Source organism: Bufo bufo, chromosome 3, assembly GCF_905171765.1.
Source record: "Bufo bufo chromosome 3, aBufBuf1.1, whole genome shotgun sequence".
Classification (NCBI taxonomy): domain Eukaryota; kingdom Metazoa; phylum Chordata; class Amphibia; order Anura; family Bufonidae; genus Bufo; species Bufo bufo.
In genome coordinates, this window is record NC_053391.1 from 268,973,239 (window position 1) to 268,989,203 (window position 15,965).

At 43.7% G+C, this 15,965-nt stretch overlaps 1 protein-coding gene across 1 annotated transcript in view; it reads left to right on the top strand.

Moving 5' to 3' along the window:
• ELAPOR1 (endosome-lysosome associated apoptosis and autophagy regulator 1) overlaps window positions 1-15,965 on the top strand; it is an 810,939-nt gene that overhangs the window by 533,535 nt on the left and 261,439 nt on the right. The window contains exon 15 of the mRNA XM_040422210.1: window positions 12,583-12,756. Within this exon, the coding sequence (XP_040278144.1) occupies window positions 12,583-12,756 (174 nt within the window). The remainder of the gene's footprint in view (window positions 1-12,582; window positions 12,757-15,965) is intronic.

A 15,965-nucleotide genomic window follows, 5' to 3' on the forward strand; every position in this document is an offset into this window, starting at 1 on the left:
CCTCCACGTGCCTGTATGACCTCCTTACAACGCCTGTGCATGCTCCTGATGAGGTGGCGGACGGTCTCCTGAGGGATCTCCTCCCAGACCTGGACTAAAGCATCTGCCAACTCCTGGACAGTCTGTGGTGCAACGTGACGTTGGTGGATAGAGCGAGACATGATGTCCCAGATGTGCTCAATTGGATTCAGGTCTGGGGAACGGGCGGGCCAGTCCATAGCATCAATGCCTTCGTCTTGCAGGAACTGCTGACACACTCCAGCCACATGAGGTCTAGCATTGTCTTGCATTAGGAGGAACCCAGGGCAAACCGCACCAGCATATGGTCTCACAAGGGGTCTGAGGATCTCATCTCGGTACCTAATGGCAGTCAGGCTACCTCTGGCGAGCACATGGAGGGCTGTGCGGCCCTCCAAAGAAATGCCACCCCACACCATTACTGACCCAATGCCAAACCGGTCATGCTGGAGGATGTTGCAGGCAGCAGAACGTTCTCCACGGCGTCTCCAGACTCTGTCACGTCTGTCACATGTGCTCAGTGTGAACCTGCTTTCATCTGTGAAGAGCACAGGGCGCCAGTGGCGAATTTGCCAATCTTGGTGTTCTCTGGCAAATGCCAAACGTCCTGCACGGTGTTGGGCTGTAAGCACAACCCCCACCTGTGGACGTCGAGCCCTCATATCACCCTCATGGAGTCTGTTTCTGACCGTTTGAGCAGACACATGCACATTTGTGGCCTGCTGGAGGTCATTTTGTAGGGCTCTGGCAGTGTTCCTCCTTGCACAAAGGCGGAGGTAGCGGTCCTGCTGCTGGGTTGTTGCCCTCCTACGGCCTCCTCCACGTCTCCTGATGTACTGGCCTGTCTCCTGGTAGCGCCTCCATGCTCTGGACACTACGCTGACAGACACAGCAAACCTTCTTGACACACCTCGCATTGATGTGCCATCCTGGATAAGCTGCACTACCTGAGCCACTTGTGTGGGTTGTAGACTCCGTCTCATGCTACCACTAGAGTGAAAGCACCGCCAGCATTCAAAAGTGACCAAAACATCAGCCAGGAAGCATAAGAACTGAGAACCACTCCTTTATTGGGGGTGTCTTGCTAATTGCCTATAATTTCCACCTGTTGTCTATCCCATTTGCACAACAGCATGTGAAATTGATTGTCACTCAGTGTTGCTTCCTAAGTGGACAGTTTGATTTCACAGAAGTGTGATTGACTTGGAGTTACATTGTGTTGTTTAAGTGTTCCCTTTATTTTTTTGAGCAGTGTAGTTACAACTCCATACATCAGCACTGGCATGAACTCTACCAGACACCAAGAGGCCCGAAGACTGGCCCACCTTCTATTCAATGTGCAGGTCTGGTACAGCTTTTTTGGAAAATGTCAGTTTGGGACTCTCCAGCTTGAATGGTCACAAGCCATCAGTTCTCTGAAATTTGCATAGTGAACTACATGTGAATGTGTACTACCAGCAACTTGGCCAGGTGCACGTTCAGCTTCTGTGTCGTTGGATGAGTACACACATACTGTTGTCTTTTTGCAATCGCCTCAATTAGAGATGAGCGAATCGAAGTTGACAAAATGAAATTCGATCCGAATTTCAGGAAAAATTCGATCCGTACCGAAGTCGAATTTCCTCACACTTCGTGGTAACGAAATGGCTGCTTAACATGTTAGAACATGTAGCAAAGAACTCTGGGAACGAGGGATCACCCACAATGCTATGCATGCAGCCAATCAGCAGCTAGCCAGCCCCTGTGATGTCACAGCCCTATAAATGACCTCAGTCTTCTTGGATTCAGCCATTTTCCAGTGTACTTAGTGTAGGAAGAGATGTGAGAGGTACTTGGGACAGTGCTAGGAAAGACTTTATTGTGCTAATGATTTCGAAATTCAGGGAAAGATTATTCATAGTGTAGGGAAATGATAGGGAGACATTATCTACACCATGCGTTTTTCAGGTGGACCGCGCTGCTCCAGAGCATACAGCAAACCCTCCTTTCCGAATCAAGCAAATATCACTGGATATGGGAAAGCATTCAGGTCACATAGATCCAATTTCTCCTTCCTTTGTGCACTCCTATGGAGGATCAAGGTTGCCGTAAATAGTGAAGTACAATCACAGAATTTAAACTGCAAAGGTTTTATTGTACTTACAAGATAAAAGCGGGTTACAAGCAGTGTACAAGATATCAATCACCCGACCCGGGTTTCGCTTCAGAAAGCTTCGTCAGGGGTATCTCCTCCCTTCAGGGGCGGTCTTTTTAAACCCACAGGTGGGAATCCACCACACCGCCATTAAAACATCATAGCCAATACGGCTCTTTCCCATACAATCCATATCCATAATAAATATATAAAACCCTAAATACAATATACATCCTATAGGTATAAATATAAAATAATAAAAAACAAACATCATACATAACACACCTAATTCAAGACACATTCTAAAATGTTATCCTGTTCAGAAAGGACCATCCTTCCCACATGACCCATATTCCAGCCAATAGCGAACTACACATCACAGGGCCGCCTACTTTCATTCATGGATAAAAACATACATCATATCCCACTTCGTAGTGTTACACCCTAGGAATGCCTACTTCCATTCACAGATATTCGGATACGTCATTGCCCACATGATCCCCTTGGACCAATTCGAGTACCTCAGTAATACTACCAAGGTCCTTGAACTGCTCCGGTGGATTCTGCAGTACAGAACTTTTCTTTCAGGTAAGGCAGGGTTTAAGATAGAATTCTACATTCATCCCTTTAGGTTGTAACGTACCCATCCTATAGATCCATTCAACCTCCCTCCTGTTAATCTGCGTAATAGAATTCCCTCCCCGCCAATGCGGTTTAACCAGCTCGACTCCGCCAAATAAGCCACTCAAATTTTTTTGGTGCATAATTTTAAAATGCATTGAGACACTATGCGTCTCCAATCCCTTTCTTATGTTCCTGATATGTTCCTGAAGTCTCACCTTCAATTTCCTCATGGTCCGGCCTACATATTGGAGGCCACATGGATACTCCAACATGTAGACCACCCCTACACTCTGGCAGGTGATGAGCCCCTTTACTGTATAATCCTGATCCTTTTGATTCGAATGCACAATCTGTGTGTCCCTTTATCTTTTTTCCTATTCCAACATGGCAGGCAGAACCCGCACCAAGTAAATCTATTTCCTTTTCTTCGATCCTCAAAATGTATTGAACTGTGGACTAATCTAGTGCGAAGACTCAGAGCCTTCCTGAAAATCACACTCGCTTGATCCGGGATATTTTTCCCCAACATTCTTCAGGGTTTACCAGTTTTTTCTTATCACATTTTTAATAATCCCGGCCTGCACTGTAAATTGTGTAATGAACGAAAAACGGAAATCTTTTTCTATTTTAACAAACTTTATTTTTCACGTAAGTCCTATTAACTGTTCTGCGGTGAATTTAAATTGTTATACATTTATTTGGGGAATTTCACTGAAACCCAAGTCTTGATATAATTGTTTAAGTATATAGAAACCTGTCACTGAGCAAAACAAAAATATTCTTAAAACGTCACTTTTAATAATTATAGATTAAAATAATCCCACATCAAAAACAAAAAATATATATAATTTCTAATATCAGATAATGCAAAAAGAGACAATCACAGTATAGGGGTATGATGAGGTGTACATAAATTATTGCCACACATGTGGTCACTCACGGTTCTTTGGACCTTAAAGATGGGGACATTCAATAGATCAAATCACTCCTTGGAAGTAGTTGGATACCGAATGCTGCAGCAATAATAGATCTTGTACCATCCAGGAGGAAAAGAGACAAGTGTCATGGCACGGTGAGGGTAGTAAACTCCACACCGAACACAAGTGGGAATTAAAAAGGTACTAGGTCTGGAAACTAGGGAAAGGGGAAAGGTCACCACCCATAGAATCCCTAAACCGAGCCCTGACTACTATAAGTATGAACAGACATCGATGGTAGGAATGTTCATACGCAGAAACCTAGAGCCCTATCTGACCCTAAAGGGCCCTGGAAATAGTGTCAGGACAAAAGATGACCTGTTCCTTCCGAGCTGAAGGAACAGGAGACTCCCTCAGGCCTAAGAGCAAAAGATAGGGGAATACAACAAACAAGAAATAGGGAAAAGCCACATCAGTCTCCACAATTTATATCAAACTATACTAGTATTACTGCCCTGTGTCTTGTAATTTGTTTATAAAATCGCTTGTATTAATATGCTAATTACCTCAATAAGGAGCCCAAAGGAGCTATCTCTCCGGCCGTTGGAGCCCCGCCGCGCCCCACTGTTAATTTATTCACTGCTCATCACCGACGTAAGGTTTTTGTTGCGCCCAAAATCTCGCGCATTTCTGGGTCGAGCGAAGCTCGCGCATGTGCACTTCGTTCTGTGAGGCCGATGCCAGGACACCGCGCTGGCCCTGACATGAGTATCCACGGCGCATGCGCGAGATTTCTAGTGCAACAAACACATTATGTAGACGATGAGCAGTGAATAAATTATCAGTAGGGCGGTGCTGGGCTCCAAGATAATGGCCGTGGCTAGGTTCCAACGGCCGGAGGAACAGCCCCTTGGGCTCCTTATTGAGGTAATTAGCATATTATTTTATAGACAAATTACAAGACACAGGGCAGTAATACTAGTATATTTTAATGTAAATCGTGGAGACTGATGTGGTGATGTTAATAGCCCAGTAAGTGAAATCAGGATGACAGTGTCCCTTTAACTCCGAAATACGCAGACAAGCAGGAACTCAGAGGAGAATCAAACACCAGCACTTCCACAACCAGAAAGGAGTTATCAACCGCATAGCATGATGGGTGAGACCAGACTAAATAGAGGAGTTGGAATGACCACTTAAGCTACACCTGAGACAAGAGGTGTGGTCATAACAAGCAACAACACAGAAACAAGTGAAACCAAAGAGGCTGTCAGATCACATCACGTGCAGCCAGCCAGTCTCTTAGATCTTCTGACCCCTTCTACAGGTGGCCTCCAGACACCCAGGACCGATTTTATCCGGATGAGCTCTGTGAAAGGCTTTCACCAGACGACTAGCATTAACGTCGGCCGCTGGAACCCACATCCTCTCCTATGGTCCGTAACCCCTCCAGTGAACGAGATACTGGAGATATCTATGGAGAATTCGGGAGTCAACTATCCTGGCGATCTGAAATTCCAGATTACTGTCAGGAGAGCAAGGAGGACGGTTCAACAGGTTCAACATATCTCTTCAACAGTGACTTATGGAACACATTATGAATCTTCAAAGCCTGAGGAAGTTCAAGACGAAAGGTTACTGCGTTAATAATGATCTTATATGGACCAATAAACCTTGGACCCAACTTCCAAGAAGGTACTTTCAACTTAATGTTTCTTGTGGACAGCCAGACAGAATCACCCACTCTCAGGTCCGGACCATTCATAGAAACATAGAATGTGTCGGCAGATAAGAACCATTTGGCCCATCTAGTCTGCCCAATATACTGAATACTATGAATAGCCCTTCGCCCTATCTTATGGATGGCCTTATGCCTATCCCATGCATGCTTAAACTCCTTCACTGTATTTGCAGCTACCACTTCTGCAGGAAGACTATTCCATGCATCCACTACTCTCTCAGTAAAGTAATACTTCCTGATAGTACTTTTAAACCTTTGCCCCTCTAATTTAAAACGATGTCCTCTTGTAGCAGTTTTTCTTCTTTTAAATATTCTCTCCTCTTTTACCTTATTCATACATCTCTTGTCATCCATACGTTTATACTTGTTGCCCATTTCAAATTATTTAGAATTTTCTGCCAAATAGATAACAAAGAAGAGGAAAATCATTTTTCTTAAGGTATACCAGAAATCTCCATACCAGAAAATGTGTCAATTTGCGGGTGGAACCCATATGCTCAAAACCAAAAATGCCGACTTATCAGTGTACTCCTGTCTCCGGTTATTTATGTCAAACTCTGCTAAAGACAAAAATGAGGACCACTCCTCCTGGTTCTCCAAGACAAAACATCTTAAATAAGTGTCACGGTCTTGTTGTTGTGTGCCGTGACACGCTAGCCATGCATGCTGGTTGCCCATGGCAACGTGTTGAGGTGCAGCGTTTGTGCTTTCCTCCTTCTGGTTCTTTCCCTGTCTGGTGCTGGAGGGGTTAACTTCCTGGCCTAGGTGTTTTCTGGGTGTGGCCTCATGGCTCTTCTTAATCTGGTGTTGTGAGCATAAGGTAAGTAGTTCTCCAACCTTGATGTGTGCTGGAGCTATGCTCCTGCCCTGGATATTCCATCCTTCCAGTGTGAGGGCCATCTAGTTAGACATCGAGGTCATCCTATGTCATGTATTTTATGTATTTTCCCTTTCCTTTCCTTGTATTTGTTTGGTGAGGGTTTATGTACAGTGTTGTTTTCCATGTCTGATCTGTTTGGTGTGTTGTCCAGCATGGTTGCTAGACATTACCCTGTCTGTCTGTGCCTTCGGTGAGAGGGTCTCTGGGTTCTCCAGATGGGGAACCACTAGTCAGTGAGCAGCTCTGCCTGGGGCTGCCATGCATTCGGTCCACATGGGGGTCCAGGTAGTCTTGGTGCTGGTCTTCCACCCTGTTGCTGCGGCTGGTAGGTGCTTGTTATTCCGGTGTGTTGTCATATCACTGGGTTGTTACCTGCCGATCCAGTTGCTGGTTACTTTCTTCCCTTACCCTTGCTGCGAGACTCCTGTTCGTCCATGTTCTGGAGGAACAGGTCGTCTCTAGCTCCTAACCTTTATTCAGGCATCATCAGGGCAACTCAGGGTCTGAGGTTCCTGTGTATGAGCCCACCTACCATCTGGGTCTGCTCATATGGTTAGGAGTCAAGGCCAGGATTAGAGTGGCTGAGGAGGTGACCCACTCACTTTTCTTGGTTTCCAGGCCTAGCTGCTTCCCCGTTTTCCCAAGGTATACAGTGGGGAGTTTTCCCCCACTCCCCATCGTGACAATAAGTCTCTAGATTCTGATTAATGTGTTCAGTCTGTCCGTTCGACTGAGGATAAAAGGCCAAAGAGAAGGACAATTGTACCCCCAGACGAGTAAAGAACGCCTTCCAGAATTTGGAAACAAACTATCAGACACCACATCACAAGGAATACCATGTAATTTCACGATGTTATCGACAAACACGTGTGCAAGAGTTTTAGCATTAGGTAGACCTGGCAATGCTATAAAGTATGCCATCTTACTAAAGCGATCAACAACCACCAAAATCACAGTTTTTCCTGAAGAATTGGGTAAATCTGTGATAAAATCCATGGATAAATAAGTCTAAGGTCGAGAAGGGATGGGCAACGGAAGATCTAGAAGGCCGAGTGTGTCACCTTAGCACGTGCACAAGTACTGCAAGCAGACACATAGTCCTCAACACACTTATACAACCCCAGCCACCAGAATCTACGAGAGATGAGATCGACAGTAGATCTGCTCCCAAGGTTTCCTGTGAGAACTGTACAGTGATGTTCGTCTAACACCTTGTGACGTAATTCAGAAGGAACAAACAACTTCCCTGGAGGACAAGAATCTGGTGCATCTCCCTGGGCCTCCAACACCTCTGCCTCAAGGTCGGGATATAGGGCAGATATAACTACCCCTTCAGACAATATCAGAACAGGGTCTTCAGAATCACCCATCCTCCCCCCAGGAAAGCTACGCAACAAAGCATCAGCCTTGACGTTCTTAACCCCAGGGCGAAAGGTGACAATGAAATTTAATTTGGTAAAAAATAATGACCATCTGGCCTGCCTTGGGTTCAGTCGTTTAGCTGACTCCAGGTAAGCCAGATTTTTGTGATCAGTAAGCACAGTAATAGGATGAATTGCTCCTTCCAACCAATGATGCCACTCCTCAAAACCCAACTTAATGGCCAGCAACTCTCTATTACCCACATCATAATTCCTTTCTGCAGCCGAGAGTTTCTTAGAGAATAATGCACATTGGCCTCATTTACTAGATGAAGAACCCTGCGACAAGACTGTTCCTACCCCTACCTCGGATGCGTCAACTTCCACAATGAATGGCTGTGACACATCCGGTTGCACCAGTATAGGAGCAGAAGGAAAACATTCCTTCACTGCAGAAAAAGCTTGTAATGCCGCATGAAACCAGACTGAGACATCAGAACCTTTCCTAGTCATGTCCGTTAAAGGTTTAACCAGTGAAGTAGTTCAAAATTAATTTACGGTAGTAGTTGGTAAACCCCAAAAACCACATAAGCGCTTTCAGATTTTCAGGTCGATCCCAATCCTCCCATACGACAACCTGAAGATGAGAGTAGGTAACCCAGGAATTGCACTTCCTGAACTGCAAATACACACTTCTCCATCTTAGCATGCAATTTATTCTCTCTTAGAATCTGTAACACCTGTCTCATGGGATCCTGATGAGTCTCCATATCTGGAGAATAAATTAGTATGTCATCAAGATACACAACAACAAACCTCCCCACCAGATGATGAAAGATATAATTAACAAAATGCTGGAAAACCGCAGGAGCATTAGTTAACCCAAACGGCATGACCAGACTCTCAAAATGACCCTATGGGGTATTAAACGCAGTCTTCCATTCATCCCCTTCCTTGATCCTGACCAGATTATATGCCCCCTTAGATCCAACTTGGAGAACACCTTGGCATCAACAATCTGGCTAAACAAGTCAGGAATCAAAGGAAGGGGGTACGGATCACGGACCATAATCTGATTGAGCAACCGGAAGTCCAGACATGGCCTAAGAGTTCCGTCTTTCTTCTTTAAAAAGAAAAACCCTGCTGCCACTGCGGACTTAGAACGTTTAATATGTCCCTTAGCCAAACTTTCGCCAATATACTCTCGCATGGCCGCTCTTTCGGGTTCAGAAAGGCTATATAGCCTAGATTTGGGCAACTTCACTCCGGGAATAAGATTGATAGGACAATCATATTCCTGGTGTGGGGGTAAACCCTGGCAACCACACTCAGAAAATACATCAGAAAAATCAGAAATGAAAGAGGGAACAGCTTTAGTGGTCAAGACAGAAAGACGTACTAAGACAGTTGTCCATGCAATTTTGTTGTCATCAGTCTATAAAATGTTGCACCCCTTCTCTTTGGGCTAGTCAATGTGTTCCTTGGTGAATTTTAACCTATATTGATTTCTGTGAAAAATATATGCAAATTATCATGTCTAACATCTTCTGGCATCAGCTTAGAAAAGCTAATTTGAATATCTTTCCCAGAAACCCAGAGGGGCATTGGTTGGTCTACGATACTGCACACACATATATATAATTTATTTTTATTTTTTTAGAAGCACAGGATAGTATATTGGTCTTTTTCTCTGTCTGTATCTCTCTTGGAATTTTGAACTGGTAGAATCAATTCTATCAGGGTCGGTATATATTTTTTTCAACAAAGGGACTTTGTGGTGAGTTCTTGCTGCTAATTTGGCTGTACTTGTGATTTTATTAGGTTAATGACATTGGGCTGCTATTTTTTAAACGCTACTATATGTTTCTGTTACTTTTTCATTACTTAATTAATGCTGTTGGATACAGTCCTATAAAACCTCAGGGCAACTTTTCAGGGCAATGTGGGCACTTCAGTTTGTGGCAATCTGACTGAGAAATCAGACCCAAAACTGCATTCTCTCTAATGCTGTTATTATATAATTCTATGTAATAGAAAAATGAGGGGCACTCCTTATAAGGGAACAAGAAACGGTAGTGAAGATAAAATATTTATCCAAATTAAAATTTAATATAAATAACACGCATGGAGGGAGGGACAAAAAAAAAGAAAAAAAAAAAAAGAAAAAATATAAATAACACGCATCACATCCAATTGTCATATACATAAAATCAATAACAATAAAAATGGAAAACCAAAGATAGGGTCCTGAAGAGACCTGTTGAAAATAAAAGTTCAAAGGTTTATGGGACACTGCCCACAATGATAATCAGTCCCAGCAGGTCTACATGCACCTGGATACAAATCCAAGAGTGTGTGGTTAATTTGTATCAAATGAAGGTATAGTTGCCACACAATGTCCAGCTTCAAACCTCCAGGGCAGGAGGATAGATAATAGTATAAAGTCCTGGAAATAATCGCTTTTCAGATGTAATAGCGAAATAATAGCAGTAGATGCTTCTTACCATATGCCTTCAGTAAGCTCGCTGTGGTGAAGCGAAGTAGCAGCCGAACACAGCTAACGCGGCGTCCCACGTGGTATGGAGTCAGAGCGTGACGTCTCACGTGACTCACCAGCTGGAGCTGTGGTAGCGTATCTTGTTAAGCTTACAAACACCACCTCTATGCGAGACTGGCTCTGCAGATCACCCCGACCGACGTAGTCACTGCTCGGTCACTTGTGGTACTTGGGGGAAAATGCTCACTGTCCCGACTTGCCCAAACGCGTTTCAGGGTATACACCCCTTCCTCAGTGGTGGAGACAGTGAGCTCTGGACAGCTTTTTATATCCTCCCAGGAAGCCAGCCACAGGTGAGACTGCACTAATTGGGACCTCAGGAAAACCCGATGTGGGAATCAGTTATAGTCCATGTAAAACATCAGATCCAGAAAAGAGACTTCTGCATCAAATCCCAGACTGGTGCAATGTGGGGCTTTTGGCGTGAGATCCAGATGTCTGCGCCTCTTCTCCCTTCGAGTTACTTCTCGCTAGTTTGCTCAGTATCTGGGTCGCTTCCGCAGACGTGAGCCACACCGACAGCCCCGAGACATCGATCAAATGTCCTCCTCATTGATGAGGAGGACATTTGATCGATGTCTCGGGGCTGTCGGTGTGGCTCACGTCTGCGGAAGCGACCCAGATACTGAGCAAACTAGCGAGAAGTAACTCGAAGGGAGAAGAGGCGCAGACATCTGGATCTCACGCCAAAAGCCCCACATTGCACCAGTCTGGGATTTGATGCAGAAGTCTCTTTTCTGGATCTGATGTTTTACATGGACTATAACTGATTCCCACATCGGGTTTTCCAGAGGTCCCAATTAGTGCAGTCTCACCTGTGGCTGGCTTCCTGGGAGGATATAAAAAGCTGTCCAGAGCTCACTGTCTCCACCACTGAGGAAGGGGTGTATACCCTGAAACGCGTTTGGGCAAGTCGGGACAGTGAGCCTTTTCCCCCAAGTACCACAAGTGACCGAGCAGTGACTACGTCGGTCGGGGTGATCTGCAGAGCCAGTCTCGCATAGAGGTGGTGTTTGTAAGCTTAACAAGATACGCTACCACAGCTCCAGCTGGTGAGTCACGTGAGACGTCACGCTCTGACTCCATACCACGTGGGACGCCGCGTTAGCTGTGTTCGGCTGCTACTTCGCTTCACCACAGCGAGCTTACTGAAGGCAAATGGTAAGAAGCATCTACTGCTATTATTTCGCTATTACATCTGAAAAGCGATTATTTCCAGGACTTTATACTATTATCTATCCTCCTGCCCTGGAGGTTTGAAGCTGGACATTGTGTGGCAACTATACCTTCATTTGATACAAATTAACCACACACTCTTGGATTTGTATCCAGGTGCATGTAGACCTGCTGGGACTGATTATCATTGTGGGCAGTGTCCCATGAACCTTTGAACTTTTATTTTCAACAGGTCTCTTCAGGACCCTATCTTTGGTTTTCCATTTTTATTGTTATTGATTTTATGTATATAACAATTGGATGTGATGCGTGTTATTTATATTAAATTTTAATTTGGATAAATATTTTATCTTCACTACTGTTTCTTGTTCCCTTATAAGGAGTGCCCCTCATTTTTCTATTACCAATTTTTGTCTACCGTGCGGTCTGGGTGGACCGAGAGGTGAGCACCCATCTCCATTCGGTCTATAGGTTGAGCCGCTGGTTTCTACTACTTGATATAATTCTATGTAAATCTAGGTGAACTATATAAGCTTAGAATTAAATGACATTATTTCCTAATACATGCTAGTCATTCTATAAAATGTCTAGGTATGTGTCATAATTTGTCTGTAACATACTGTATATAAGTAAATGAATTAAAATCAAAATGCAAAAATGTGATTATTTTTTTCCTTAAAGGGAACCTGTCATGTGGATATTTGATTATAATCTAACTAATTATATACAATCATTAACTACTAAAAAGTACCTTAGATGTATTCACTTACTTGTGTGTCAGATGGTTACCTCATAATATACACACAAAGATGCCGCATGCTAATGAGCTGATTTGAGTCCGGCGTGATGTCATTGAGTCCAGTGTATATTTAATTCAGAGATATAGCCACTCCCCTGCCCACCTGCTGCTGGTTCATATGGAAACAAATTGTCATTCAGCAGCAGGTGGGCGGGGAGAGTCAGGAGCTCATGAACATGAATATTCATGACTCATCACTATCAGCTGGAGCTTTTCAATACAAGATGTTGGCAGATTGACTTAAAGAAAGTGACCCAGCATTGTGCTAAGAGAATCAATCACTTATTTATGTTGCCCTTAGGACACCATAAAACTGGTGACAGGTTCCCTAAGTTTTATTTCTCTCAGTGCTGATTGCTGTTATATGTTTCCTAGGTTCATTCCTTATGTTTTAACGATTGCCACTTTGCATTATCAGTTGGAAGAAAGCAACTGCAGTATGATTTTACATTACTTCAGAATATAACAACATTTACTGGGAATCCCAGCTTCACAGGCAAAGGCGTCCAATTTTATCATCAGTTCAGTATCAGCCTTTGTGGGAACCAGGTTCGTTTCAATACTTTTAATCATTCTTAGAGCTACTTCTAAATTGTATTGCATAACTAACAGACATAGTACACAAGGCCGAAAAAAAGACATTTGTCCATCCAGTTTGGCCTGTTATCCTGCAAGTTGATCCAGAGGAAGGCAAAAAAAAAAACTGTGAGGTAGGAGCCAATTTTCCCCACTTTAGGGGAATAAAAAAATTCCTTCCCGACTCCAATCAGGCAAACAGAATAACTCCCTGGATCAACGACCCCTCTCTAGTATCTATAGCCTGTAATATTATTAAGCTCCAGAAACACATCCAGGCCCCTCTTGAATTCCTTTATTGTACTCACCATCACCACCTCCTCAGGCAGAGAGTTCCATAGTCTCACTGCTCTTACCGTAAAGAATCCTTTTCTATGTTTGTGTACAAACCTTCTTTCCTCCAGACTCAGAGGATATCCCCTCGTCACAGTCACGGGGATAAATAGATGATGGGATAGATCTCTGTACTGAACCCTGATATATTTATACATATTAATTAGATCTCCCCTCAGTTGTCTATTTTCTAAAGTGAATAACCCTAATTTTGATAATCTTTCAGGGTACTGTAGTTGCCCCATTCCAGTTATTACTTTAGTTGCCCTCCTTTGGACCTTCTCCAGCTCTGCTATGTCTTGTTTACAGGAGCCCAGAACTGTACACAGTACTCCATGTGTGGTCTGACTAGCGATTTGTAAAGTGGTAGGACTATGTTCTCATCACGGGCATCTATGCCCCTTCTGATGCAACCCATTATCTTATTGGCATTGGCAGCAGCTGCCTGACACTGTTTTTTGCAGCTTAGTTTGCGGTTTATTAAAATTCCTAGATCCTTTTCCATGTCAGTGTTAGGCCGGATTCACATGAATGTGTGTGACCCGTGCCTGTGCTGCGGCCCGCAAATAGCGGGCCGCAATGCTCGATCGCCGGCCGTAGGTCAGCCGCATCGGATCGCGGACCCATTCACTTTAATGGGTCCGCGATCCGGCCGTTCCGCTAAAAGATAGGACTTGTTCTATCTTTTTGCGGAACGGAAGAACGAGACGTAACCCCAGGAGGCACTCCGTAGTGCTTCCGAGGGGTCCCGTCCCGTGCGGCCGTTCCGCGATTCCGGATTAGCGGACCCATTGAAGTGAATGGGTCCGCATCCGTGATGCGGAATTCACACGGAACTGTGGCCGTGTATTGCTGCCCGCGATTTGCGGGCCGCAATACGGCCACAGATCACACACGTTCGTGTGAACTTAGCCTTACCGAGTGTTTTACCATTTAGTATGTACGGGTGACTTGCATTATTCCTTCCCATGTGCATAACTTTACATTTGTCAGTGTTAAAGGGAACCTGTCACCAGGATTTTGTGTATAGAGCTGAGGACATGGGTTGCTAGATGGCCGCTAGCACATCCGCAATACCCAGTCCCCATAACGATTTGATACATATGCAAATTAACCTGAGATGAGTCCTGTCCCTGACTCATCTCACATACAGGACTCATCTCAGGTTAATTTGCATATGTATCAAATCGGGTTTTTTACACAATAAAAGCACACAGAGCTATGGGGACTGGGTATTGCGGATGTGCTAGCGGCCATCTAGCAACCCATGTCCTCTGCTCTATACCCAAAATCCAGGTGACAGGTTCCCTTTAAACCTCATCTGCCACTAATCTGCCCAAGCCTCCAATCTATCCAGATCCCTCTGTAGTAGTATACTGTCCTCTTCAGTGTAAATTACTTTACACAGTTTAGTGTCATCTGCGAAAATTGATACTTTACTATGCAAGCCTTCTACAAGATCATTAATAAATATATTGAAGAGAATAGGACCCAATACTGACCCCTGAGGTACCCCACTAGTGACAGTGACCCAATCTGAGTGTGTACCCTTAATAACCACCCTATGTTTTCTATCATTGAGCCAGTTACTTACCCACATACAGACGTTTTCTCCCAGTCCGAGCATTCTCATTTTATATACTAACCTTTTATGTGGTACAGTGTCAAATGCTTTGGAGAAGTCCAGAGATACGACATCCATTGATTCGCCGCTGTCAAGTCTAGAACATACCTCCTCATAGAAACTGATTAAATTAGTTTGGCATGACCGATCCCTCACGAAGACATGCTGATATGGCGTTATTTGCTTATTTCCGTTGAGATGCTCTAAGATAGCATCTCTCAGAAAACCTTCAAACAGTTTACTCACAACAGATGTTAAACTTACCGGCCTATAGTTTCCAGGCTCTGTTTTTGGACCCTTTTTGAATATTGGCACCACATTTGCCATGCGCCAATCCTGTGGGACATTCTCTGTCAGTATACAGTCTGCAAATATCAGAAATAAGGGTCTGGCTAGGACATTACTTAATTCCCTTAGGATACGAGGGTGTATGCCATCCGGTACTGGCGATTTGTCTATTTTAATCTTTTTAAGTCGCTGATGTACTTCTTCCTGGGTCAGACAGGACACTTTTAATGGCGAATTTATTTTTACATTCTGCATGTCATCTGACACTTTATTTTCCTCAGTGAATACATTGGAGAAAAAAATATTTAACAGCTTTGCTTTCTCCTCGTCGCTCTCTGCGACTCCCCCCTCATTACTCTTTAAAGGGCCGACACCTTCAGATTTATACTTTTTAACATTTATATAATTGAAGAACATTTTAGGGTTAGTTTTACTCTCTTTGGCAATTAATCTCTCGGTCTCTAGTTTGGCCGCTTTTATTTGTTTTTTACATGTTCTATTTTTTTCCTTATAGTTTTTCAGTGCTTCAATGCTACACTCCTGTTTTAGTGATTTATATGCTTTCTTTTTGTCATTTATTGCTTTCTTTACAGTGCTATTTATCCACATTGGTTTCTTTTTGTTCCTTAACCTTTTATTCCCATACGGTATGTACCTCTCACAATGAGATTTTAGGATGTTTTTAAAGATATCCCATTTTGTGGCTGTATTTTTATTTTTGAGGACTTTGTCCCAGTTAGTTAGGCCTATGGCCTCTCTTAGTTGGCTAAATTTAGCTTTTTCTTCCTCCCTGTAGAAACGCTCTTTTAAATGATAATTGGAAGGTTATAACTTTATGGTCACTATTTCCCAGGTGTCCCCCAACCTGCACGTCTGTTGTTCTGTCAGGCCTATTGGTTAATACGAAGTCCAGTATGGCTCTCCCTCTAGTCGGGTC